The following is a 25,967-nucleotide window of genomic DNA, read 5'->3' on the forward strand; positions in this document are numbered from 1 at the left end:
CATGGGATAAGTGTAATATGGGATAATGACAATGTGGGATTAGTGCAATACGAGTTATGTTTGTCTCCGAGCTTGCCCCCCCCCCAGTCTCCTGATGTTTTTTCAATATTTATTGAAGTATGTGTATGGGTGAGTGCGTTTGAGGGTGGTCATTGTTTTTGAGGATGCACAAGCAAATTTTGTTGTGTTGATCGCTGTGCAATGACAATAAAGGTGATTCTGATTCTGTGAATATTCATTGAACACATACATCTTTGCATCCTATGGTGCACTCTAAAGCCCTCGTCACACATAGCAAGAATGTGCGGGAACCAGGCCAAATGGCAAATATTACCATCATCGGACACAGTCGAGAGGGAAAGAGGCGTGGTCAGCAGTGTCAGAACACATCCAGATTACCTCGTCCACACCTGCACGATGGCATCCAAAGCACATGTAGACAACAGTTTAGATGTCACAGACTGCTGTCAGACAGCCATAAAAGGCACTGAAGACTGCCCAATGTCCAAATGTCTGGATGCCAAACATGGGACCGGAGTGGGAGGCAGCACTGCGTTCCACAAATGCACGTGTGCACAAGTGTGCAGCACACGTGTGTGTGGGGCCAAGCAGTCACACCATGCGTCAGACGCAACCTTTCCAGTGAAATTTAATTTCTTTTTTCTTTTTTGCTCATTTCAGGAGCACAATGCAAGTCTGTACACTGTGATGTCAGTTGGATTATCACATGGGATTTAATGTTTGCATGGTTATTTGCAGCACACAGCAGCCGGGTGAGAGGCTTTTCACCACAGGCTGTAGTGCCAGCAGGCTTTGCTGTGACTGATCAATCTCAGAGCTCAATCAACCATGATCAGATCATTTCAGATGCTGCTCTGATGCCATCAGAATATGTAGACTGGGATCAGATGATGGAAAAACTGCATATAGACCACTGTCAGCTGTGCGTTCCATCTCAATGGCGCCAAGAGTGTTTTGAACATGTCCAACACATTCAGGACAGCCGAGCGAATGGGACCAAATATGTAGATGCTGACAGACTGCCATCCATTGGTCTTGGGCCCACAAGTTAATATTTCCTGAATGTGGCCGGATGTGTCATTCTGATACAATTCAGCCTCAATCGGCGTAAGTGTGATGGGGGTATAAAAACTGTTACTGTGTTCTACTCAGTTATATTGGTGAAACATTTTTACACTTAAAAATATTGACTAAATTAAAAAGCTGTGAAATCATTTAAATATACTGGATGATCTTGGTAATTCTAAGTAAAAATGTTAAGTATATTAGTCCTTTTCAAATATTCTGAATGAAATTTACAAAAATTAAGTATATTTCAAACAATATAATTGGTTAAGCGAATGCTAATTTATTTCATTGAAATAAACTCAAATAATAAATGTAAAGTGAAGATAAAATTAACTGTTACATTTTTAGGCATTTCATTTGGTATATCCAACTCAAACAACCAATTGAATGTGTTTCAAAGATTTCATTAAGTCAGTATAGCTGTTTCTTACTGTGATATATACAAAGCCATTGAATTTCTTTTTAGAGTGTGATTTTCACAAAGAGTTTGATTCAGTTGATCGGGCTGCTCTCTGGGACATCCTGAGAAGTCGCTGGATCCCAATAAATTGATGGATGTCATAGCCAGCTTATTCACAGATATTTTGCTGTGTGGCAGAACTTCTGACTTTTTTCCAGTGAATACTGGTGTTCATCATGGATGTGTTCCAGCTCCTACACTGTTCAATGCTTGCATAGACTAGGTTTGGGTAAGGTTATGGAAACTACTGGCATAGGCACCATTGTTTGCGCAGAAAGGTTTACTGACCTTGACGTCGTGGACAGTGCTGTAATATTTTCAGAATTGGTGAATACTTTGATTGCAGTACTTGAACAGCTGAGTGAGAACAAACGTCCAACTGTTCGTGGTCCTGCTGCTTCATGGACTGTCTGGTTGTGAGATTTTGGACACTAACCAGTGACCTAAGGGCGACTGGATGTCTTTGGTACAAGGTTTCTTTCTTGTAGGGTCCTTGGGTACTGCTGGAATGACTTTGTTTCAAAGAAATGGTTACTTGGGGAGAATTAGATGAGAAGCATCACTTGTATTGTGAGGGAACATCAGCTGTAACTGGTACTTTGTGATGGCATCATGAATTATAAATTACTCATTCATTTTGTGCATCTATTACAATTACAAAAAACTGTGTCACAAAAATGTGACTCATTTCATGATGGGAGCACAAACATAAAAGCCCTAGATTGTGTTGGACCGGTATAGCTTTATGTGTACGTCCCTTGCTCATGTCTTTATATATACGAGGTCTGTCCGTAAAGTATCGTACCTTTTTATTTTTTTCAAAAACTATATGGATTTCATTCATATGTTTTTACGTCAGACATGCTTGAACCCTCGTGCGCATGCGTGAGTTTTTCCACGCCTGTCGGTGACGTCATTCGCCTGTGAGCATGCCTTGTGGAAGGAGTGGTCCCGCCCCCTCGTCGGATTTTCATTGTCTGGAAATGGCGGAATGAAAAGGACTTTTTTTCCATCAGAATTTTTTCAGAAGCTGTTAGAGACTGGCACCTGGAAACCATTCGAAAAATTTATCTGGCTTTCAGTGAAAATTTTACAGGCTTCACAGAGAATAAGGACTTTAACTACAGGTTTAAGGACCCCTTTAAAGGACGGTCGGTGCGCCGCGCTGCGAGCTGCGACGACGCGGCACAAACCACTGGATCATTTCTAAGCTGATGGCTCTGTGGATACGAGACCGTCATGTGCTCTTTCTCTGGTTATCACAAGACCTGGACATCAGCCATTTTCCGGCAGATTTCACTTTTAACAAGAGATTTTGTCATGGAAAGCCGCGCGGAGGCTTCGCGCGTCACGACCGATTCGCTGATGAAGCGAGACAAAGGAACACCTCCGTTTCGGAGTGTTAGAGGACAAGTTGGGACATGTCTATCTCAGCTTTCAGTGCTTACCAGTCGAGTGAGTATAAAAGAATTTGTGGAGAGCTGGACATGTCCAAACTTGTCCTCTAACACTCCGAAACGGAGGTGTTCCTTTGTCTCGCTTCATCAGCGAATCGGTCGTGACGCGCGAAGCCTCCGCGCGGCTTTCCATGACAAAATCTCTTGTTAAAATTGAAATCTGCCGGAAAATGGCTGATGTCCAGGTCTTGTGATAACCAGAGAAAGAGCACACGATGGTCTCGTATCCACAGAGCCATCAGCTTAGAAATGATCCAGTGGTTTGTGCCGCATCGTCGCAGCTCGCAGCGCGGCGCACCGACCGTCCTTTAAAGGGGTCCTTAAACCTGTAGTTAAAGTCCTTATTCTCTGTGAAGCCTGTAAAATTTTCACTGAAAGCCAGATAAATTTTTCGAATGGTTTCCAGGTGCCAGTCTCTAACAGCTTCTGAAAAAATTCTGATGGAAAAAAAGTCCTTTTCATTCCGCCATTTCCAGACAATGAAAATCCGACGAGGGGGCGGGACCACTCCTTCCACAATGCGTGCTCACAGGCGAATGATGTCACCGACAGGCGTGGAAAAACTCATGCATGCGCACGAGGGTTCAAGCATGTCTGACGTAAAAACATATGAATGAAATCCATATAGTTTTTGAAAAAAATAAAAAGGTATGATACTTTACGGACAGACCTCGTATATATACACACACACAGTTGTATGCAAAAGTCATGTGAAGTGAATACATTTAGCGCTAATTATTGGAACACAAAATTGGTTTGGTAAGCTCATTGACCCTTGACCTCCTTACACAGGTGAATCCAGTCATGAGAAAGGGTATTTAAGGTGGCCATTTACAAATGTTTCTCCTCTTTGCATCTTCTAAATGAGTGGCAACATGGGAGCCTCTAAACTCTCAAATAACCTCAAAACAAAGATTGTTCAACATCATGTTAGGGGAAGGATATAAAAAGCTATCTCAGAGATTTCAGCTGTCAGTTTCCACTGTGAGGAACATAGTGAGGAAATGGAAAACTGCAGATACTGTCTCTGTGCATCATTCAACTATACAGCACACTTTGCACAAGGAGATGCTGTATGATGCTGTAATGCAGAGGAAGCCTTTTCTGTGTACACACCACAAACAGAGTTGCTTGAGGTATGCTAAAGCACATTTGGACAAGCCAGCTTCATTTTGGAATAAGGTGCTGTGGACTGACAAAACTAAAACTGAGTTATTTGGACATAACAAGGGGAGGTATGCATGGCTCAAAAAGAACACAGCATTCCAAGAAAAACACTTGCTATCTACAGTAAAATTTGGACAGTGGTGGGCGCAGTTTACGTAATCCCATAGCAGATAATTATTGAAGCTAATGTTTGTGCTATCGGATTAGCTTTTCAGATAAATTTTAAAACCATCATCGGACCATTTATCTTCAGATAAATTTAGTTACAATAACTTTCAGTCTGATAACATTTTCTTTGCTGGTAATGTTTAATGGTCAAAAATGTTTGTAAACCCTAAAATCAAACATTTTAGTCCATTTGTTGTGTGTTTATAGCCACTGAGCAGACTGGTTACCTGTCGCTTGCTGAAGATTTGTAAACCCTAAAATCAAACATTTTAAATCCCTGTCATGTGTAGATCAGTGGTTTTTGGCAGACTAGCTGTTGCTTGCTGCTGACATCATCATTAAGCCCAAAAGGCTCAGCTATTCACAAGCAAAGATGGGGCGAGGATCACCACTTTGTGAACAACTGCGTGAAAAAATAGTCCAACAGTTTAAGAACAATGTTTCTCAACGTTCAATTGGAAGGAATTTAGGGATTCCATCATCTACAGTCCATAATATAATCAGAAGATTCAGAGAATCTGGAGAACTTTCTACATGTAAGCGGCAAGGCTGAAAACCAACATTGAATGCCTGTGACCTTCGATCCCTCAGGCGGCACTGCATTAAAAACCGACATTGTGTAAAGGATCTTACCGCGTGGCTCAGGAACACTTCAGAAAATCATTGTCAGTTAACACAGTTCATCACTGCATCTACAAGTGAAGTTAAAACTCTACCATGCAAAGCAAAAGCCATACATCAACAACATCCAGAAACGCCACCGCCTTCTCTGGGCCTGAGCTCATTTGAAATGGAATGCAAAGTGGAAAAGTGTGCTGTGGTCTATTGAGTCCACATTTCAAATTGTTTTTGGAAATCATGGACGTTGTGTCCTCCAGACAAAAGAGGAAAAAGACTATCCAGATTGTTACCAGCGCTAAGTTCAAAAGCCAGCATCTGTGATGGTATGGGGGTGTGTTAGTGCCCATGGCATGGGCAACTTACACATCTGTGATGGCACCATCAATGCTGAAAGGTACATCCAGGTTTTGGAGCAACATCCAAACAACGTCTTTTTCAGGGACGTCCCTGCTTATTTCAGCAAGACAATGCCAAGCCACAGTCTGCACATGTTAACAGTGTGGCTTTGTAGTAAAAGAGTGCAGGTACTGGACTGGCCTGTCTGTAGTCCAGACCTGTTGCCCATTGAAAATGTGTGGCGCATTATGAAGCACAAAATACGACAATGGGACCCCCGGACTGTTGAACAACTGAAGTCGTACATCAAGCAAAAATGGGAAAGAATTCCACCTACAAAGCTTCAACAATTAGTGTCCTCAGTTCCCAAATGCTTATTGAGTGTTGTTAGAAGGAAAGGTGATGTAACACAGTGGTAAACATACCACTGTCTCAGCTTTTTTGCAACGTGTTGCTGGCATCCATTTCAAAATGAGCAAATATTTGCACAAAAACAATAAAGTTTATCAGTTTGAGCATTAAATCTTTTGTCTTTGTGGTGTATTCAATTGAATATAGTTTGAAGAGGATTTGCAAATCATTGAATTATGTTTTTATTTACATTTTACACAACAACCCAACTTCATTGGAATTGGGGTTGTATTTACATTGAAAGACATACACAAACCACTATTCATATGCAAGTACATACATGAAGATTTATACAAGGCAGCACGATGTCATGCAGATCTATTGTGACGACCCTCAGTGAAAAAGGGAGAAGCCGGGAGAACTTTCTCTTCTGGACAGTGTGTAATGGAGGCTGATGTGTCTGTACAGTTTGTCTATGTACTGGACAGTGTGTATCCAATTTCCATCTGATATTTCTCTGGCCCAGGGGTGTTGTGTTCCTCTAACATGGCTGTCCTCATTCCTTCCTGTCAGATCTTCCGGAGGTGTTGGCTAGTTTTCAAGAAGGCCTCCAGTAAAGGGCCCCGACGGTTGGAGAAGTACCCAGATGAGAAGGCAGCGTACTTCCGGAGCTTTCACAAGGTAAATCCAAAGAAGATTTCATTGTGAGCACTCACTCAGGCTCTATTATTGTAAATCCACTCATGTAAATCCACTGTCTTCAGTGCACTTTTCTAAAGGCTCACACAGTTCTTAACACTGTAGATAATTAAACATTATCTGGTCATTTTAGTTGTACCTTAATGTACCATTGTGAATGAGACTGATGTACAAGACAGCCTCGGCCTTGTGACACAGATTTACATTATTTTCAGAGGACTGAAGATGAAAAGGGGAGCTTGAAAAGACTGGATTGCTGAAACATTTTCTACAAAGAGTGTCCCTCTTTAAGGAGTGGTGTTTGGCCAACAAAAAATGCTTCTGCAAAAAAGAACTTCTGCATGCAGAGCATATAAACAACAGCTGAGACTTTCATTTTGCAATTTGGCCAACTGGTAGAATTTATTAACTACAATCTGATGGTAGTGGTCACCTGCTAAAAATGTAAAGCTTGGGTTTGAATTTTGGCTTGTTGTGCTGTGAAAGTGTAGTGACACGGACCCACAACAGGGGGCGCAAATGAACGGTCAATAGATGAGCCAAAAAGTAACAATTTAATGTTGTGAAATGTGCACAACGAATATACAGACAATCTCAGAATATGATTACAGTCAAATTACAAAGGTGACGTGTGGGCAGGCTCGAGGATAGAAGACGTCTGTCCTGAGAAGGGCCGGAACCACACGATTTCCTCCACCACCGAACCTGGTGAATACTGGAGCCGTCAAGTCCCGAATTCCCAGGTGATCACCATCTCCGACTGTCGGATCTGGTACTGCTGGCGAGAACAAAGACAGTCAAGTGTGGGTGTGTGTACACCCAGTAACAACAACGGTGGGAATGCCACCTCCACCTCTCACTCAATATGTGATGAGTACCGCAGTGATTCCTCAGGGGAAAAGAGTGCCGTCCTGCACTCACTCAGCTTCCACAGAAAGAGGAACCGGTACTCCTGCAAACACTCACAATATACAGATATATTGTAACACAAAATGGCTGAGGATATTACCTTCAATGAAGTGCGATATCTCGGCGATGAGGTGGAGATGACGTCTGGGTTTTATGGAGTGAGATGATGAAGAATGAGTGACAGCTGTCAGGAAGTAATGAGTAACAGCTGTCACTCCCGGCTATGTCCGTGGCGGCAGCGCCCTCCCGTGCCTGAAGCCCGCACTTCAGGCAGGGCGCCCTCTGGGGGTGGGCCAGCAGTACCTCCTCTTCTGGCGGCCCACACAACAGGACCTCCCCCCTCAACGGGCGCCTCCTGGCGCCCGACCAGGTTTGTCGGGGTGTCGGCGGTAGAAGTCGGCCAGGAGGGCCGGATCCAGGATGAAGCTCCTCTTCACCCAGGAGCGTTCTTCGGGTCCATACCCTTCCCAGTCCACCAGATATTGGAACCCCCGGCCCATTCGACGGACGTCCAGGAGCCGGCGCACTGTCCAAGCCAGCTCCCCGTCAATGATCCGGGAAGGAGGCGGCGCCGGACCGGGAGCACAGAGGGGTGTGGTGTGGTGAGGTTTGATCCTGGAAACGTGGAATACCGGGTGGATCCGCAGTGAAGCTGGGAGCTGGAGCTTCACCGCGGCAGGGCTGAGGACTTTGAGGATACGGAAGGGGCCGATGAACCTGTCCATCAATTTTGGAGACTGTACTTGCAGGGGGATGTCCTTCATTGACAACCACACCTCCTGCCCGGGCTGGTATGCAGGGGCCGGGGACCGCCGGCGGTCTGCATGGGTCTTGGCCCTCGTCCGGGCTTTCAACAAGGCAGAACGGGCGGTGCGCCACACCCGACGGCACCTCCGAAGATGGGCCCGGACCGAGGGCACACCGACCTCTCCCTCCACCACGGGAAATAATGGGGGCTGGTACCCCAAACACACCTCAAATGGGGAGAGGCCGGTGGCAGAAGACACCTGGCTGTTATGCGCATACTCGATCCAGGCCAGATGGTTACTCCAGGCCATCGGGTGCGCGGATGTTATGCAGCGGAGGGTCTGTTCCAGTTCCTGGTTGGCCCGCTCTGCCTGTCCGTTCGTCTGTGGATGGTACCCGGACGAGAGGCTCACGGTGGCCCCCAGTTCCCTGCAGAAGCTCCTCCAGACGTGTGAGGAGAACTGGGGACCACGGTCAGAGACGATGTCGGTGGGTATCCCATGCAGACGGACGACGTGATGGACCAGGAGGTCTGCTGTCTCCTGGGCTGTTGGGAGCTTCGGGAGGGCCACGAAGTGGGCCGCCTTGGAGAATCGGTCCACTATCGTGAAGATGGTGGTGTTGCACTGGGACGGCAGGAGGCCGTGACGAAATCCAGGCCGATGTGGGACCAGGGGCGATGAGGCACCGGTAATGGCTGGAGAAGTCCTTGGGACCTTTTATGGTCTGCCTTGCCCCTGGCACAGGTGGTGCAGGCCTGGATATACTCCCGGACGTCAGCCTCCATAGACGCCCACCAGAAGCGCTGCCGGACAACTGCCACGGTCCTTCGCACCCCTGGATGACAGGAGAGCTTGGAACCATGACAGAAGTCCAAGACTGCAGCTCTGGCCTCTGGTGGGACGTATAAACGGTTCTTCGGACCTGTTCCTGGGTCCGGGCTCCGTGCCAGGGCCTCCCGGACGGTCTTCTCCACGTCCCAGGTGAGGGTGGCCACGATAGTGGACTCCGGCAGGATGGGCTCCGGTGGATCCGACAGTGCAGTTTTGACCTCCTCTTCGTGTACCCGGGACAAGGCATCCGACCTCTGGTTCTTGGTCCCGGGGCGATAGGTGATCCGGAAGTCAAAACGCCCGAAGAACAGTGACCAGCGGGCTTGCCTGGGGTTCAGCCGCTTGGCGGTCCTGATATGCTCCAGGTTCCGATGGTCAGTGAAAACCGTGAACGGCACAGACGCTCCCTCCAACAGGTGTCTCCACTCCTCAAGAGCCTCTTTCACCGCAAGGAGTTCTCGATTGCCGACGTCATAGTTCCGTTCAGCCAGGGTCAACCTGCGTGAAAAGTAGGCACACGGGTGAAGAACCTTATCAGTCTCTCCGCTCTGGGACAGCACGGCTCCTATCCCTGAGTCAGAGGCGTCCACTTCAACCATGATCTGGCGGCTAGGGTCAGGCTGCACCAAAACTGGCGCAGTAGAGAACCGTCGTTTCAACTCCTTGAACGCGGCTTCGCACCGATCCGACCAGGTGAAGGGGACTTTTGGAGAGGTCAGGGCTGTCAGGGGGCTAACTACCTGACTGTAGCCCTTAATGAACCTGCTATAGAAATTAGCGAAGCCGAGGAACTGTTGCAGCTTCCTACGGCTTGTTGGTTGGGGCCAATCTCTCACCGCCACAACCTTGGCCGGATCAGGGGCGACGGAGTTAGAGGAGATGATAAACCCCAGGAAGGACAACGACGTGCGGTGAAACTCGCACTTCTCGCCCTTCACAAACAGTCGGTTCTCTAACAACCGCTGCAGGACCTGACGTACATGCTGGACATGGGTCTCAGGATCCGGAGAAAAGATGAGAATATCGTCCAGATATACGAAGACGAATCAGTGCAGGATGTCCCGCAAGACGTTGTTAACCACAGCTTGGAACGTCGCGGGGGCGTTGGTGAGGCCGAACGGCATGACCAGGTACTCAAAGTGACCTAACGGGGTGTTAAATGCCGTCTTCCATTCGTCTCCCTTCCGGATCCGAACGAGGTGATACGCATTTCTAAGATCCAGCTTAGTAAAGATTTTGGCTCTATGCAGGGGGGTGAACACGGAATCCAACAATGGCAACGGGTATCGATTGCGAACCGTAATCTCATTCAGCCCCCTGTAATCAATGCATGGACGGAGTCCGCCATCTTTCTTGCCCACAAAAAAGAAACCTACCCCCATCGGGGAGGTGGAGTTCCGGATAAGCCCGGCAGCTAATGAGTCCCGGATGTAGGTCTCCATTGATTCGCGCTCAGGTCGTGAGAGGTTGTACAGCCTGCTGGACGGGAACTCAGCACCTGGAACCAAATCAATGGCACAATCGTACGGACGGTGCGGGGGAAGGGTGAGTGCCAGATCCTTGCTGAAGACGTCAGCAAGATCGTGGTACTCAACCGGCACTGCCGTCAGATTGGGAGGGACTTTGACCTCCTCCTTAGCCTGTAAACCGGGAGGAACCGAGGATCCTAAACACACCCGATGGCAGGTTTCGCTCCACTGAACCACCACCCCAGACGGCCAATCAATCCGGGGATTGTGCTTCAACATCCATGGGATGCCCAAAATCACGCGGGAGGTAGAAGGAGTTACAAAAAACTCAATCTCCTCCCGATGGTTTCCAGACACCACCAGAGTTACTGGTTGTGTCTTGTGTGTGAGTAAAGGGAGGAGGGTGCCATCTAGTGCCCGCACCTGCAATGGCAAAGGAAGCGCCACCAGAGGGAGCCCTACCTCCCTTGCCCATCTGCTGTCTAGCAGATTCCCTTCTGACCCCGTGTCCACCAGTGCTGGGGCTTGAAGGGTTAAATCCCCGCTCAGGATTGTGACTGGGAGTCGTGTGGCAATCTGTGTGTGTCTCACTTGAATGTTTTGACCCCCCCTTAGCCCAGTCTCTAAGGGCGAGTGTTGTCGTTTTGGCCGTTTGGGGCAGTTTTTCTGTATGTGCTCCTTTGAGCTGCAGAGAAAACACTCCCCGCGGATCAGCCTCCTCATTTTGGCCCTGTGCGTTTCCCTAACAACGTCAGCAGGGGGAGCTGTTGCCCCACAAAGCGCTGCGGCTGTGGAGCGTGGGGAGGGCGGCCCCTTTTCGAACCCGGAAGGGAGAGGGGCGGCGCGTATCTGGTCACGTCCTTCGACTCGCTCCCGACGGCGTTCCTCCAACCGATTGTCTAACCGTATAACGAGATCGATTAGCCCATCTAAATCCCGCGGTTCCTCCTTAGCTACCAGCTGCTCCTTCAGAACCAACGACAGTCTGTTTATGAAGGTGGCGCGGAGCGCAACGTTATTCCAGCTGGACCTCGCAGCCGCGATGCGGAAGTTGACTGCATAAGCGGCTGCACTCTGGCGTCCCTGTCTCATTGACAGCAGCACAGTTGAAGCGGTCTCTCCTCTGTTAGGGTGATCAAACACTGTTCTGAACTCCCCCACAAACCCAGTGTATGCTGATAACAACCGTGAGTTCTGTTCCCAGAGCGCCGTAGCCCAGGCGCGTGCCTTACCCCAAAGCAGAGCAATCACATAAGCTATTTTACTAGCATCTGACGCGTACATGACGGGACGTTGTGCGAAGACGAGCGAACACTGCATAAGAAAGTCCGCGCACGTCTCCACACAACCCCCGTACGGCTCAGGAGGGCTTATGTATGCTTCAGGGGATGGTGGGAGGGGTTGTTGAACCACCACTGGAACGTTCATATCCTGCACAGGGTCGACAGGAGGACGAGCTGCAGCAGCGCCCTGAGCACTCGCCGCCATCTGCGCGGAGAGAGCCTCCACCCTGCGGTTCAGGAGGATGTTTTGCTCAGTCATTTGATCCAACCGAGCCGTAAAGGCGGTGAGAATGTGCTGCAGCTCACCAATCACGCCTCCTGCAGACGCCTGCGCTCCCTGCTCTCCCATTGGTCGTTCAACAGCCGGGTGACACCCCTCGGAGTCCATGACGCTGGCCGAGATATCCTGTTGTGAAAGTGTAGTGACACGGACCCACAACAGGGGGCGCAAATGAACGGTCAATAGATGAGCCAAAAAGTAACAATTTAATGTTGTGAAATGTGCACAACGAATATACAGACAATCTCAGAATATGATTACAGTCAAATTACAAAGGTGACGTGTGGGCAGGCTCGAGGATAGAAGACGTCTGTCCTGAGAAGGGCCGGAACCACACGATTTCCGCCACCACCGAACCTGGTGAATACTGGAGCCGCCAAGTCCCGAATTCCCAGGTGATCACCATCTCCGACTGTCGGATCTGGTACTGCTGGCGAGAACAAAGACAGTCAAGTGTGGGTGTGTGTACACCCAGTAACAACAACAGTGGGAATGCCACCTCCACCTCTCACTCAATATGTGATGAGTACCGCAGTGATTCCTCAGGGGAAAAGAGTGCCGTCCTGCACTCACTCAGCTTCCACAGAAAGAGGAACCGGTACTCCTGCAAACACTCACAATATACAGATATATTGTAACACAAAATGGCTGAGGATATTACCTTCAATGAAGTGCGATATCTCGGCGATGAGGTGGAGATGACGTCTGGGTTTTATGGAGTGAGATGATGAAGAATGAGTGACAGCTGTCAGGAAGTAATGAGTAACACCTGTCACTCCCGGCTGTGTCCGTGGCGGCAGCGCCCTCTCGTGCCTGAAGCCCGCACTTCAGGCAGGGCGCCCTCTGGTGGTGGGCCAGCAGTACCTCCTCTTCTGGCGGCCCACACAACATGTCTTGAAAAAAAGCAAATGCAGGTCTTCACCTATGTCTAAATAAACAAACTTTAGTGTTTAGCCAGAAATACCCCACTGAGAGTGGGGCAGTGCATCCTAAAATGCATCATTCAAGTTGCAAATAAAAACCTTTTTCTGCGCATGTTGATTTAACATGGGAAGGAGCTGCCACTCCCCTTTACGAGTAGGAAGGGGTTTGTCTTCATCTCTCTCCCAAGTAGTAAGCTTCAGTGGTCTCAGATGAAGCTCATCTCGAAGAAGAAAAAGTTGCAGTTCCTTGTGTGGCCTCTTGATGTTGGCTCTAAAAGTGAGCAGGTTCCCATTCAAGACGATGTTAAAATGTCCAACTTCAGAGCAAAAAAAAAATGTTTACAGCCTGGTACAATAAATAAATAAATAACCTGTTTTGTTTTTGACAGGTAGTTTCCCCACTCCATGACAACTGTATTGGCAGGTTTTCTAACTTTTCAGTTTAAGATGTTTTAAGTCATAAAGTTATGAATAATTAAGGGGCCTGGTCACTTAGAATGACAGCTCCTTAGCTGTCACTAGGCTGTTGTGGAGGGTTGTGTCTGTTTGAGCATTTTATGACAAACACTTGGAATAATATGGCTTGTTATGTGGTGAAATATCATAACAGATCATCTAAGATATTCCTACTGCAATATTCACGCTGAGTGAAATCGCCTTGGCATTTTAGCAGCTATCTCGTAGCTTCATTCAAAGTCCAGATAATGCATAATGATTGAGAAAATAAGAGGTACATAACATTTAATGCCAACACCAAATCAAACCAATATGAGAACCACCAGACAGTCCCCAAAACAGGATTTAATAAGCACTCAAACTGAGGTTAGCCTGTTAGTTTAGTTGTTTCAGACTCAAAGAAAGAAACATGTTCAAGCTTCTTTCATCACAGAACAGAACCACCCATGCTCAACCTTCATATCTATTTATGGGTTCATTGCAACAGCCAACATATGCCCAGATATGGGCTTCATATTTACTGCTCCGGGTCTCTATAGAAAACCTATGGGTGACATGACGCAGTGTTTGTCCACTGTGTATATACAGTCTATGTTCTCTCCCATTGACCATGTGGGTGTGTCTTAAAAAAAGAAGGGGTCTTACTTTGTACTCGAGGGGCATTGTCACACCTACATTTGATTTGGTCTCAGAACAGAGACCCAGTATGTTGCACTTTTTTCTCTGTTCAGTTTGTTTTCATGTATGTAATATTTCTGCCAGGATCAAAATATACAGTAGTGTTCAGAATAATAGTAGTGATATGTGACTAAAAAGATTAATCCAGGTTTTGAGTATATTTATTATTGTTACATGGGAAACAAGGTACCAGTAGATTCTCACAAATCCAACAACACCAAGCATTCATGATATGCACACTCTTAAGGCTATGAAATTGGGCTATTAGTAAAAAAAAAGTAGAAAAGGGGTGTTCACAGTAATAGTTGCATCTGCTGTTGATGCTACAAACTCAAAACTATTATGTTCAAACTGCTTTTTTAGCAATCCTGTGAATCACTAAACTAGTATTTAGTTGTATAACCACAGTTTTTCATGATTTCTTCACATCTGCGAGGCATTAATTTTGTTGGTTTGGAACCAAGATTTTGCTCGTTTACTAGTGTGCTTGGGGTCATTGTCTTGTTGAAACACACATTTCAAGGGCATGTCCTCTTCAGCATAAGGCAACTTGACCTCTTCAAGTATTTTGACATATCCAAACTGATCCATGATACCTGGTATGCGATATATAGGCCCAACACCATAGTAGGAGAAACATGCCCATATCATGATGCTTGCACCACCATGCTTCACTGTCTTCACTGTGAACTGTGGCGGCTTGAATTCAGAGTTTGGGGGTCGTCTCACAAACTGTCTGCGGCCCTTGGACACAAAAATAACAATTTTACTCTCATCAGTCCACAAAATATTCCTCCATTTCTCTTTAGGCCAGTTGATGTGTTCTTTGGCAAATTGTACCCTCTTCTGCACATGTCTTTTATTTAACAGAGGGACTTTGTGGGGAATTCTTGCAAATAAATTAGCTTCACACAGGCGTCTTCTAACTGTCACAGCACTTACAGGTAACTCCAGACTGTCTTTGATCATCCTGGAGCTGATCAATGGGTGAGCCTTTGCCATTCTGGTTATTCTTCTATCCATTTTGATGGTTGTTTTCTGTTTTCTTCCATGCGTCTCTGGTTTTTATCCATTTTAAAGCATCATTGTAGATCATTCCATTTTAAAGCATCATTGTAGATCATTGGCCGCCATTGTCCCCCATTTTTTTTTACTAATAGCCCAATTTCAGAGCCTTAAGAGTGTGCATATCATGAATGCTTGGTCTTGTTGGATTTGTGAGAATCTACTGAAGCTACTGGTACCTTGTTTCCCATGTAATATAAGAAATATACTCAAAACCTGGATTAATCTTTTTTAGTCACATAGCACTACTATTATTCTGAACACTACTGTATAAATAAAAGCCATATGCCAACTGTGCTATTATTATGTTTTGCGGTATATTGCATGGACCTCTAGAGTCGACTAAACTGAAGTGCTGATATCAAAGTTATAGTGGGCTTTGACTGGTTTCGTCCCAAAAATCATTCCAGCAAGTTTTTTATTTATTTATTGACATATCACTGTGCTACAGACTGGAGAAAACTCTTCTCTATATTTTTTCTTGATTTTTACAAAATCTGTGGAGTTGTGGCTGCCTGACCAAATTTGACTGAGGTAGTCAATCCATGACTCATTCTGTCACGCTTTTTGATATGAAACCAAACTATGCAATAAAGAATTGACATATGTGTTGGATATGTAGTCAGTTGGTTCTGTTTAGGTTCTCAATTCAAGTGACCAAACCACAGTCCTCTTGGAACAACACTGAGTTCCACCTTTTCAGGTGGACCATGGTCGGATTGCTTGGTCAAAATGCAGAGTTTCACAACTCCCCCTCTAAATTAGCCTGTCAAAAGAAATGGACCATGGCCTGATTAAGATGGACCATACAGGGTATATGTGACAGCATCCTCAAACCTCATGGCATTGATGGGCAAAGTCGTAGTTGAGTGGGTGAGTGAGTAAGTTAGTTCTTTACAGCCAGCTTGCATAGACAAAAACTCAAAAACAATAAATGCTATCATATTTTAACTCTGCCCCTCTCATTAGTGTTAGGTAATAAGAAGAATTAAGCTCATAACCATTGGGAGTAACATAATACCCACAATACGGGCAAATATGAGATGACATATACACCAGAATGGGAAAGTAAAATGGAAATTAAAAATAGCTAGAATGTATGGCTGCAGACTATGCCAAAACCTTTCATCGCCACTACAGATCAATGAGGATATAACTTGAAACACGGTTTTGAAATTTTGTGAACATTGTTCCAGAGTCCACATGAAAAGGCAGACACTACAATACAAGCCAAAATAGACAGCATTCTGGGAAGTTAAAAGCTGAATTCAAGGATAGATTAAAAGTGTTGCTGGGTATAGTGCTATAACCTTTTTGGTCATGCAAATTAGATATGGCAAACTCGAAACACTGCTTTCAAATGTTTTGAAATCTTTGAAACACCTGTGTTTCAAAGGTTATAACATACCATGAAAGTACAAACTGAATTAAAGACTAGACTGAATGTGCAGCTAGGGATGGTGCCGTAACCTTTCATTGCTACTGCAAATTAGTGATGGTTTGCTTCAGACAGCACTACTTTGATATGTTTCAAATCCATTGACCCACCCATGAAATATTATCTGTTGTGTTGCCACCTTGTGAACACTGACACCTGCTGGATGTTTCAGGATAGTGCATGCATACCAAATTATCAAATCAAATCAAATCAATTTTATTTATATAGCGCCAAATCACAACAACAGTTGCCCCAAGGCGCTCTATATTGCAAGGCAAAAGCCATACAATAATTACAGAAAAACCCCAACGGTCAAAACAACCCCCTGTGAGCAAGCACTTGGCGACAGTGGGAAGGAAAAACTCCCTTCAGGGAGGGGCAGTCTTCTGCTGGGACTGGTTGGGGCTGAGGGGAGAGAATCAGGAAAAAGACATGCTGTGGAAGACAGCAGAGATCAATCACTAATGATTAAATGCAGAGTGGTGCATACAGAGCAAAAAGAGAAAGAAACACTCAGTGCATCATGGGAACCCCCCAGCAGTCTAAGTCTATAGCAGCATAACTAAGGGATGGTTTAGGGTCACCTGATCCAGCCCTAACTATAAGCTTTAGCAAAAAGGAAAGTTTTAAGCCTAATCTTAAAAGTAGAGAGGGTGTCTGTCTCCCTGATCCGAATTGGGAGCTGGTTCCACAGGAGAGGAGCCTGAAAGCTGAAGGCTCTGCCTCCCATTCTGCTCTTAAAAACCCTAGGAACTACAAGTAAGCCTGCAGTCTGAGAGCGAAGCGCTCTATTGGGGTGATATGGTACTATGAGGTCCCTAAGATAAGATGGGACCTGATTATTCAAAACCTTATAAGTAAGAAGAAGAATTTTAAATTCTATTCTAGAATTAACAGGAAGCCAATGAAGAGAGGCCAGTATGGGTGAAATATGCTCTCTCCTTCTAGTTCCCGTCACTACTCTAGCTGCAGCATTTTGAATTAACTGAAGGCTTTTCAGGGAACTTTTAGGACAACCTGATAATAATGAATTACAATAGTCCAGCCTAGAGGAAATAAATGCATGAATTAGTTTTTCAGCATCACTCTGAGACAAGACCTTTCTAATTTTAGAGATACTGCGCAAATGTAAAAAAGCAGTCCTACATATTTGCTTAATATGCGCATTGAAGGACATATCCTGATCAAAAATGACTCCAAGATTTCTCACAGTATTACTAGAGGTCAGGGTAATGCCATCCAGAGTAAGGATCTGGTTAGACACCATGTTTCTAAGATTTGTGGGGCCAAGTATAATAACTTCAGTTTTATCTGAATTTAAAAGCAGGAAATTAGAGGTCATCCATGTCTTTATGTCTGTAAGACATTCCTGCAGTTTAACTAATTGGTGTGTGTCCTCTGGCTTCATGGATAGATAAAGCTGGGTATCATCTGCGTAACAATGAAAATTTAAGCAATGCTTTCTAATAATACTGCCTAAGCGAAGCATGTATAAAGTGAATAAAATTGGTCCTAGCACAGAACCTTGTGGATCTCCATAATTAACCTTAGTCTATGAAGAAGACTCCCCATTTACATGAACAATTTGTAATCTATTAGATAAATATAATTCAAATCACCGCAGTGCAGTGCCTTTAATACCTATGGCATGCTCTAATCTCTGTAATAAAATTTTATGGTCAACAGTATCAAAAGCAGCACTGAGGTCTAACAGGACAAGCACAGAGATGAGTCCACTGTCTGAGGCCATAAGAAGATCATTTGTAACCTTCACTTATGCTGTTTCTGTACTATGATGAATTCTGAAACCTGACTGAAACTCTTCAAATAGACCATTCCTCTGCAGATGATCAGTTAGCTGTTTTACTACTACCCTTTCAAGAATTTTTGAGACAAAAATGAAGGTTGGAGATTGGCCTATAATTAGCTAAGATAGCTAGGTCAAGTGATGGCTTTTTTAAGTAATGGTTTAATTACTGCCACCTTAAAAGCCTGTGGTACATAGGCAACTAATAAAGATAGATTGATCATATTTAAGATTGAAGCATTAATTAATGGTAGGGCTTCCTTGAGCAGCCTGGTAGGAATGGGGTCTAATAGACATGTTGATGGTTTGGAGGAAGTGACTAATGAAAATAACTCAGAACAATCGGAGAGAAAGAGTCTAACCAAATACCGGCATCACTGAAAGCAGCCAAAGATAACGATACGTCTTTGGGATGGTTATGAGTAATTTTTTCTCTAATAGTTAAAATTTTATTAGCAAAGAAAGTCATGAAGTCATTACTAGTTAAAGTTAAAGGAATACTCGGCTCAATAGAGCTCTGACTCTTTGTCAGCCTGGCTACAGTGCTGAAAAGAAACCTGGGGTTGTTCTTATTTTCTTCAATTAGTGATGAGTAGAAAGATGTCCTAGCATTAAGGAGGGCTTTTTTATAGAGCAACAGACTCTTTTTCCAGGCTAAGTGAAGATCTTCTAAATTAGTGAAACGCCATTTCCTCTCCAACTTACGGGTTATCTGCTTTAAGCTGCGAGTTTGTGAGATATACCACGGAGTCAGGCACTTCTGATTTAAGGCTCTCTTTTTCAGAGGAGCTACAGCATCCAAAGTTGTGCTCAATGAGGATGTAAAACTATTGACGAGATAATCTATCTCACTCACAGAGTTTAGGTAGCTACTCTGCACTGTGTTGGTATATGGCATTGGAGAACATAACAAAGAAGGAATCATATCCTTAAACCTAGTTACAGCGCTTTCTGAAAGACTTCTACTGTAATGAAACGTATTCCCCACTGCTGGTTAGTCCATTAAAGTAAATATAAATGTTATTAAGAAATGATCAGACAGGAGGGGGTTTTCAGGGAATACTGTTAAGTCTTCAATTTCCATACCATAAGTCAAAACAAGATCTAAAGTATGATTAAAGTGGTGGGTGGACTCATTTACATTTTGAGCAAAGCCAATTGAGTCTAATAATAGATTAAATGCAGTGTTGAGGCTGTCGTTCTCAGCATCTATGTGGATGTTAAAATTGCCCACTATAATTATCTTATCTGAGCTAAGCACTAAGTCAGACAGAAGGTCTGAAAATTCACAGAGAAACTCACAGTAACGACCAGGTGGATGATAGATAACAACAAATAAAACTGTTTTTTGAGACTTCCAATTTGGATGGACAAGACTAAGAGTCAAGCTTTCAAATGAATTAAAGCTCAGTCTGGGTTTTTGATTAATTAATAATCTGGAGTGGAAGATTGCTGCTAATCCTCCGCCTCGGCCCGTGCTACGAGCATTCTGACAGTTAGTGTGACTTGGGGGTGTTGACTCATTTAAACTAACATAATCATCCTGCTGTAACCAGGTTTCTGTAAGGCAGAATAAATCAATATGTTGATCAATTATTATATCATTTACTAACAGGGACTTAATAGACCACATTTAACTGTTTTAGTCTATGGTGCAGTTGAAGGTGCTATATTTTTTCTTTTTGAATTTTTATGCTTAAATAGATTTTTACTGGTTGTTGGTGGTCTGGGAGCAGGCACCGTCTCTACGGGGATGGGGTATTGGGGGGATGGCAGGGGGAGAGAAGCTGCAGAGAGGTGTGTAAGACTACAACTCTGCTTCCTGGTCCCAACCCTGGGTAGTCACGGTTTGGAGGGTTTAATAAAATTGGCCAGATTTCTAGAAATGAGAGCTGCTCCATCCAAAGTGGGATGGATGCCATCTCTCCTAACAAGACCAGGTTTTCCCCAGAAGCTTTGCCAATTATCTATGAAGCCCACCTCATTTTTGGAAATTATGAATTTCATATTTTAAGGCTGCAGTCAGCACAGTCTGTAAATGCATGAGCATGTGCATGAGTTGTATATGAATATCAAGAGATTTCCTAGTTGCTGTCTTAGAAGTGTGTGACCGAAGACATCCAACTTGAAACCAAAATTATATTTAATCGTATATTGTAGCTATAAATCAATATTGTACAATATCAGCTCTTATAAAATTGCATTTTGAAAGTGGATGTTCTACCATATAAAAGAATATTGCACATTAGGAATGTGTTATCATGCACTACTACACATACCCACTAAGAGCCTCATTTGTATCTTCATATAAAACATTCTGTCCATTGGCTGATAGAGTTAAGAATCACATTTTACAACTTTATCTAGTCCTATGGGACTTTTTTTAAAGAGTAATAATCTGAATCTAATATCTCACTCCATCTCTCTCTGCTCTTAAGCCATTTGAAATACTCCACAGTGTGAGAATACTCATTATGTCGAGGAAGGTGGTTGTTAAAGAAGCAGCAAAGTAATGAGAAAACATAACCAGATTTCTTGTGGCATTTATGTTTAATACAACTCTAGATGCGTGCTACATATACACTAACATGCCTCATTAATGTAATTACCACCTATGGTACCTACTATTAAAACATATTTTTTACATGATCCTCAAAATGACTCCCTCTAAAATTGGCCAGGCTATTGAAGATGCAACAATTTTCCAGCTCCCTTTCTGCTTGCCAACGTTCAGGCTGCCGTGTCAATGCTGCTGCTTTGCCCCACCTCCAATGCAGCATCCTCCTGTGGGCTCCGATCCGTGGAGAAAATGTGTGTGTGTGTGTGTGTGTCCTCATCACTCCCTCGTATCTCAAACAAGCATCAGAGGATAGTGACGATGATCGGGGCCTATCCACCAAACCCCAAACTAGTTGTTGCTACTGTTGAAATAAGTATTCTTTTCCTATGCTAAGTGAACTAAATATAAAAAATAAGTTTACTGTTTCATCACCTGCATGAAAATAATCTTACAGATTCAAATGTTGGATTTTGTTAGCCCAGTTTTTCTTCTTATTGTTCGCAGAATCTGTGTGCCTATAAGGCTTTATCTGAGGACGGAGATGGGTAGATAAGGCAGATGTTGTGATTCAGCATTGTTCGTCTGCTACAGCGTGATCAGCCATGTGCTATGAATGAAGCATCTTTCTGCGTACCACATCATGCTGTCACGCTGGGTGTCCTGTGTGGCTGAATCCACCCGCCTCCCCGCTTCCCCCCCAGAGACATCTCATACACCCGGAATGAGTGATGAGGGTGCGCATGCACCAGTGCACCTGGTAATGCATTGCCACAAAGATCAACAATGGTCCCGTCTGAGGGCTTCATTCAGTGCTGCATTGCTTTGGTAGGAACTATGCTGCACTGGTGGCTGATTTACAGAATCAACACAAAGGCGACCGGCTTACTCACTTACTTTTTCTTTTCTCCCCCCTCCTCTCTTCTACTGTGCCTCTGGTTCTTTTTTGAAGAGCACTGGTCCACACAGTAAAACAATCACTTTTTAGCCCGCTGAAAAGTTTGACTGTTTGTGCCGCACATCTCCAGGTCTCCTGACAGATGCAGTTAAAGCTGTGTTTAAATGATTACATATGTACTAAAAGGAAACTATAAGTAAGAAGTTTCTGTGATGCAGTCAGGTCCATAATTATTTGTATGTCAGCGCACAAATCAAGCACAAAGTCAAAGGAATTGTCTGTAGACCTCTGAGACAGGATTGTCTCAAGGCACAAATCTGGGGAAGGGTACAGAAACATTTTTGCTGCTTTGAAGGTCTCAATGAGCACAGTGGGCTCCATCATCTGTAAATGGAAGAAGTCCAGATCCACCGGGACTCCTAGAGGACTCTCCCCCAAACTGAGCAATTGGGGGAGAAGGGCCTTAGTCAGGGAGGTGTCCAAGAACCAGGTGGCCACTCTGTCAGAGCTCCAGCATTCCTCTTCGGAGAGAGGAGAATGTTGCAGAAGGACAACATCTCTGCAGCAATCCACCAATCAGGTCTGTATGGTAGAGTGGCCAGACGGAGCCACTCCTTACTAAAAAGCACATGGCAGCCCACCTGGAGTTTGCCAAAAGACACCTGAATGACTCTCAGACTATGAGAAACAAAGTTCTCTGGTCTGATGAGACAAAGATTGAACTCTTTTGGTGTGAAGGCCATTTGTTATATTTGGAGGAAACCAGGCACCATCCCTACAGTGAAGCATGGTGGTGGCAGTATCATGCTTTTCGGATGATTTTCAGTGGCAGGAACTGGGATACTAGTCAGGATTGAAGGAAAGATGAATGCAGCAATGTACAGAGACATCCTGGATGAAAACCTCTTCCAGAGCACTTTGGACCTCAGACTGGGGCGACGGTTCATCTTTCAGCAGGACAGTGATGCTAAGCACCAGAGGTGGGACAAAGTCACCACCAAGTCACTCTCAAATCATGAATCAGCAAGTCCCAAGTCAAGTCTCAAGTCATATTCACCACCAATTGTTTGCAAGCTGACTTGAGACTTGACTTGGGACTTGCAGATTGATGACTTGAGAATGACTCGACAGTGACTTTGTCCCACCTCTGCTAAGCACACAGCCAAGATATCAAAGGAGTGGCTTCAGGACAACTCTGTGAATTTCTTTGAGTAGTCCAGCCAGAGCCCAGACCTGAATCTGACTGAACATCCCTGGAGAGATCTGAAAATGGCTGTGCACCAACACTCCCCATCCAACTTGATGGAGCTTGAGAGGTGCTGCAAAGAGCAATGGACAAAACTGCCCAAAGATGGGTGCACCAAGCTTGTGGGATCATATTCAAGAAGACTTGAAGCTGTAATTGCTGCCAAAGGTGCATCAACAAAGTATTGAGCAAAGGGTGTGAACACTTAAGTACATGCGATTTCTTAGTTTTTATTTTTTAATAAATTAGCAAAAATTTCAAAAACCTTTTTTCATGTTGTCATTATGGGGTGTTGTGAGTAGAAATGTGAGGGAAAAATAATTTACTCCATGTTGGAATAAGGCTGTAACGTAACAAAATGTGGAAAAAGTGAAGCACTGTGAATACTTTCCGAATGCACCATACATTGCTATTTATTTTTAAATCATTCTTGGAATAAATGTGAACTGACTTTCGTATGAGCTCAGCTCCCCTGCTCATGTGTTTGAAATCTCTTTGCCATTCAGCAGGGAGCACAATCAAAAGCATCTAAATCACTTTATCTAGAGATTGATTATGAATGGAAAAAGAGAACATTACATTTAAGTGACTATCACCAATATTTACAGGCCATTTTGTTCAGCAATCTCCTCTGTGTTCACTCTGCCCGGGAGATAAGGCCCATTACATTATTGTCATCTATTGTGTGCTAACTGTGGGCCCTATGCCAGACTATTTGGGAATGAATTAGCTGGGCTCACTGCCTGTGTAGTAAAATCCGCTCCTTAAAGGTTAAGAGAGCAGATCTAATAACCTACAGCACATACTGTACATGCACCACAGATCTAATATTTGATGGCATTATGCAAATTTTTTTTTCTTTCAACTGGAGCACAGCCTTTGCAGCTAGAAGTTGTTGCAAACACCACAACATCAAAATGGAGCAGATGTTGTCTCAATTGAAAGATTAAAAACCTTTTTCTTCAAAAAAAAAAAAAAAAGCCAAACATCAAAGATAGCATATAAATATTTAATAAGAATAAGTGATTGTATTTTGTGTGCTTTTGTGCTTTTACCCTCAGGCAGGCAATTCATACAAATAACTGACACAAAATAAACACCCACACCAGGAAATTCTGAACACTCATCCCAGCAGTCATAGCTTTATGTTTAATGTGCAACAGTGCATACTTAGTGGATATTTTTCACAGTGCTTCACTTTTTCCACATTTTGTTATGTTACAGCCTCATTCCAAAATGGAGTAAATTCATTTTTTAACACCCCATAATGACAACGTGAAAGGTTTTTTTCAGAAATCTTTGCAAATTTATTAAAAATAAAAAACTAAGAAATCACCCTTTGTACGTAAGTATTCACACCCTTTGCTAAATACTTTGTTGATGCACCTTTGGCGCCTCAAGTCTTATTGAATATGATGCCACAAGCTTGGCACACCTTCAGTCTGGTCACTCTACTATACAGGCCTGATTGGTGGATTGCTGCAGAGATGGCTGTCCTTCTGGAAAGTTCTCCTCTCTCCACAGAGTAATGCTGGACCTCTAGCAGAGTTCTTGGTCACCTCCCTGATTAAAACCCTTCTCCTCAATCAGTCAGTTTAGACAGGCAGCCAGCTCTAGGAAGAGTACTGGCGGATCTGAACTTCTTCCATTTACGGATGATAGAGGCCACTGATGGGACCTTCAAAGCAGCAGAAATGTTTCTGTACCCTTCTCCAGATTTGTGCCTTGAGACAATCCTGTCTTGGAGGTCTACAGACAATTCCTTTGACTTCATGCTTGGTTTGTGCTCTGACATGCACTGTCAACTGTGGGACCTTATGTGGAGACAGGTGTGGGCCTTTCCAAATCATGTCCATCCAACTAAATTTACTCGAGATGGACTCCAATTAAAGTGTAGAAACATCTCAAGGATGTTCAGTGGAAACAGGATGCAACTGAGCTCACTTTTGAGCTTCATGGCAACGGCTGTGAATACTTCCAGTAGTGTTCAGAATAGTAGTGCTATGTGACTAAAAAGATTAATCCAGGTTTTGAGTATATTTCTTATTGTTACATGGGAAACAAGGTACCAGTAGATTCAGTAGATTCTCGCAAATCCAACAAGACCAAGCATTCATGATATGCACACTCTTAAGGCTATGAAATTGGGCTATTAGTAAAAAAAAGTAGAAAAGGGGGTGTTCACAATAATAGTAGTGTGGCATTCAGTCAGTGAGTTCGTCAATTTTGTGGAACAAACAGGTGTGAATCAGGTGTCCCCTATTTAAGGATGAAGCCAGCACCTGTTGAACATGCTTTTCTCTTTGAAACCCTGAGGAAAATGGGACGTTCAAGACATTGTTCAATAGAACAGCATAGTTTGATTAAAAAGTTGATTGTAGAGGTTAAAACTTATACGCAGGTGCAAAAAATGATAGGCTGTTCATCTCCAATGCTTTAAAATGGACAAAAAAAAAAAAAAAAAAACAGAGACATGTGGAAGAAAATGGAAAACAACCATCAAAATGGACAGAAGAATAACCAGAATGGCAAAGGCTCACCCACTGATCAGCTCCAGGATGATCAAAGACAGTCTGGAGTTACCTGTAAGTGCTATGACAGTTAGAAGATGCCTGTGTGAAGCTAATTTATTTGCAAGAATCCCTCGCAAAGTCCCTCTGTTAAATAAAAGACGTGCAGAAGAGGTTACAATTTGCCAAAGAACACATCAACTGGCCTAAAGAGAAATGGAGGAATATTTTGTGGACTGATGAGAGTAAAACTGTTCTTTTTGGGTCCAAGGGCCGCAGACAGTTTGTGAGACGACCCCCAAACTCTGAATTCAAGCCGCCACAGTTCACAGTGAAGACAGTTAAGCATGGTGGTGCAAGCATCATGATATGGGCATGTTTCTCCTACTATGGTGTTGGGCCTATATATCGCATACCAGGTATCATGGATCAGTTTGGCTATGTCAAAATACTTGAAGAGGTCATGTTGCCTTATGCTGAAGAGGACATGCCCTTGAAATGGGTGTTTCAACAAGACAAT

General features: G+C 44.1%; 1 protein-coding gene across 1 annotated transcript in view; it reads left to right on the forward strand.

Annotated features, from left to right (window-relative positions):
* Window positions 1-25,967, forward strand: part of dok6 (docking protein 6) — a 251,744-nt gene that overhangs the window by 160,764 nt on the left and 65,013 nt on the right. The window contains exon 2 of the mRNA XM_034170327.1: window positions 6,223-6,330. Coding sequence (XP_034026218.1) covers window positions 6,223-6,330 — 108 coding nt within the window. The remainder of the gene's footprint in view (window positions 1-6,222; window positions 6,331-25,967) is intronic.

This window comes from Thalassophryne amazonica, chromosome 1 (assembly GCF_902500255.1).
Source record: "Thalassophryne amazonica chromosome 1, fThaAma1.1, whole genome shotgun sequence".
Lineage (NCBI taxonomy): Eukaryota > Metazoa > Chordata > Actinopteri > Batrachoidiformes > Batrachoididae > Thalassophryne > Thalassophryne amazonica.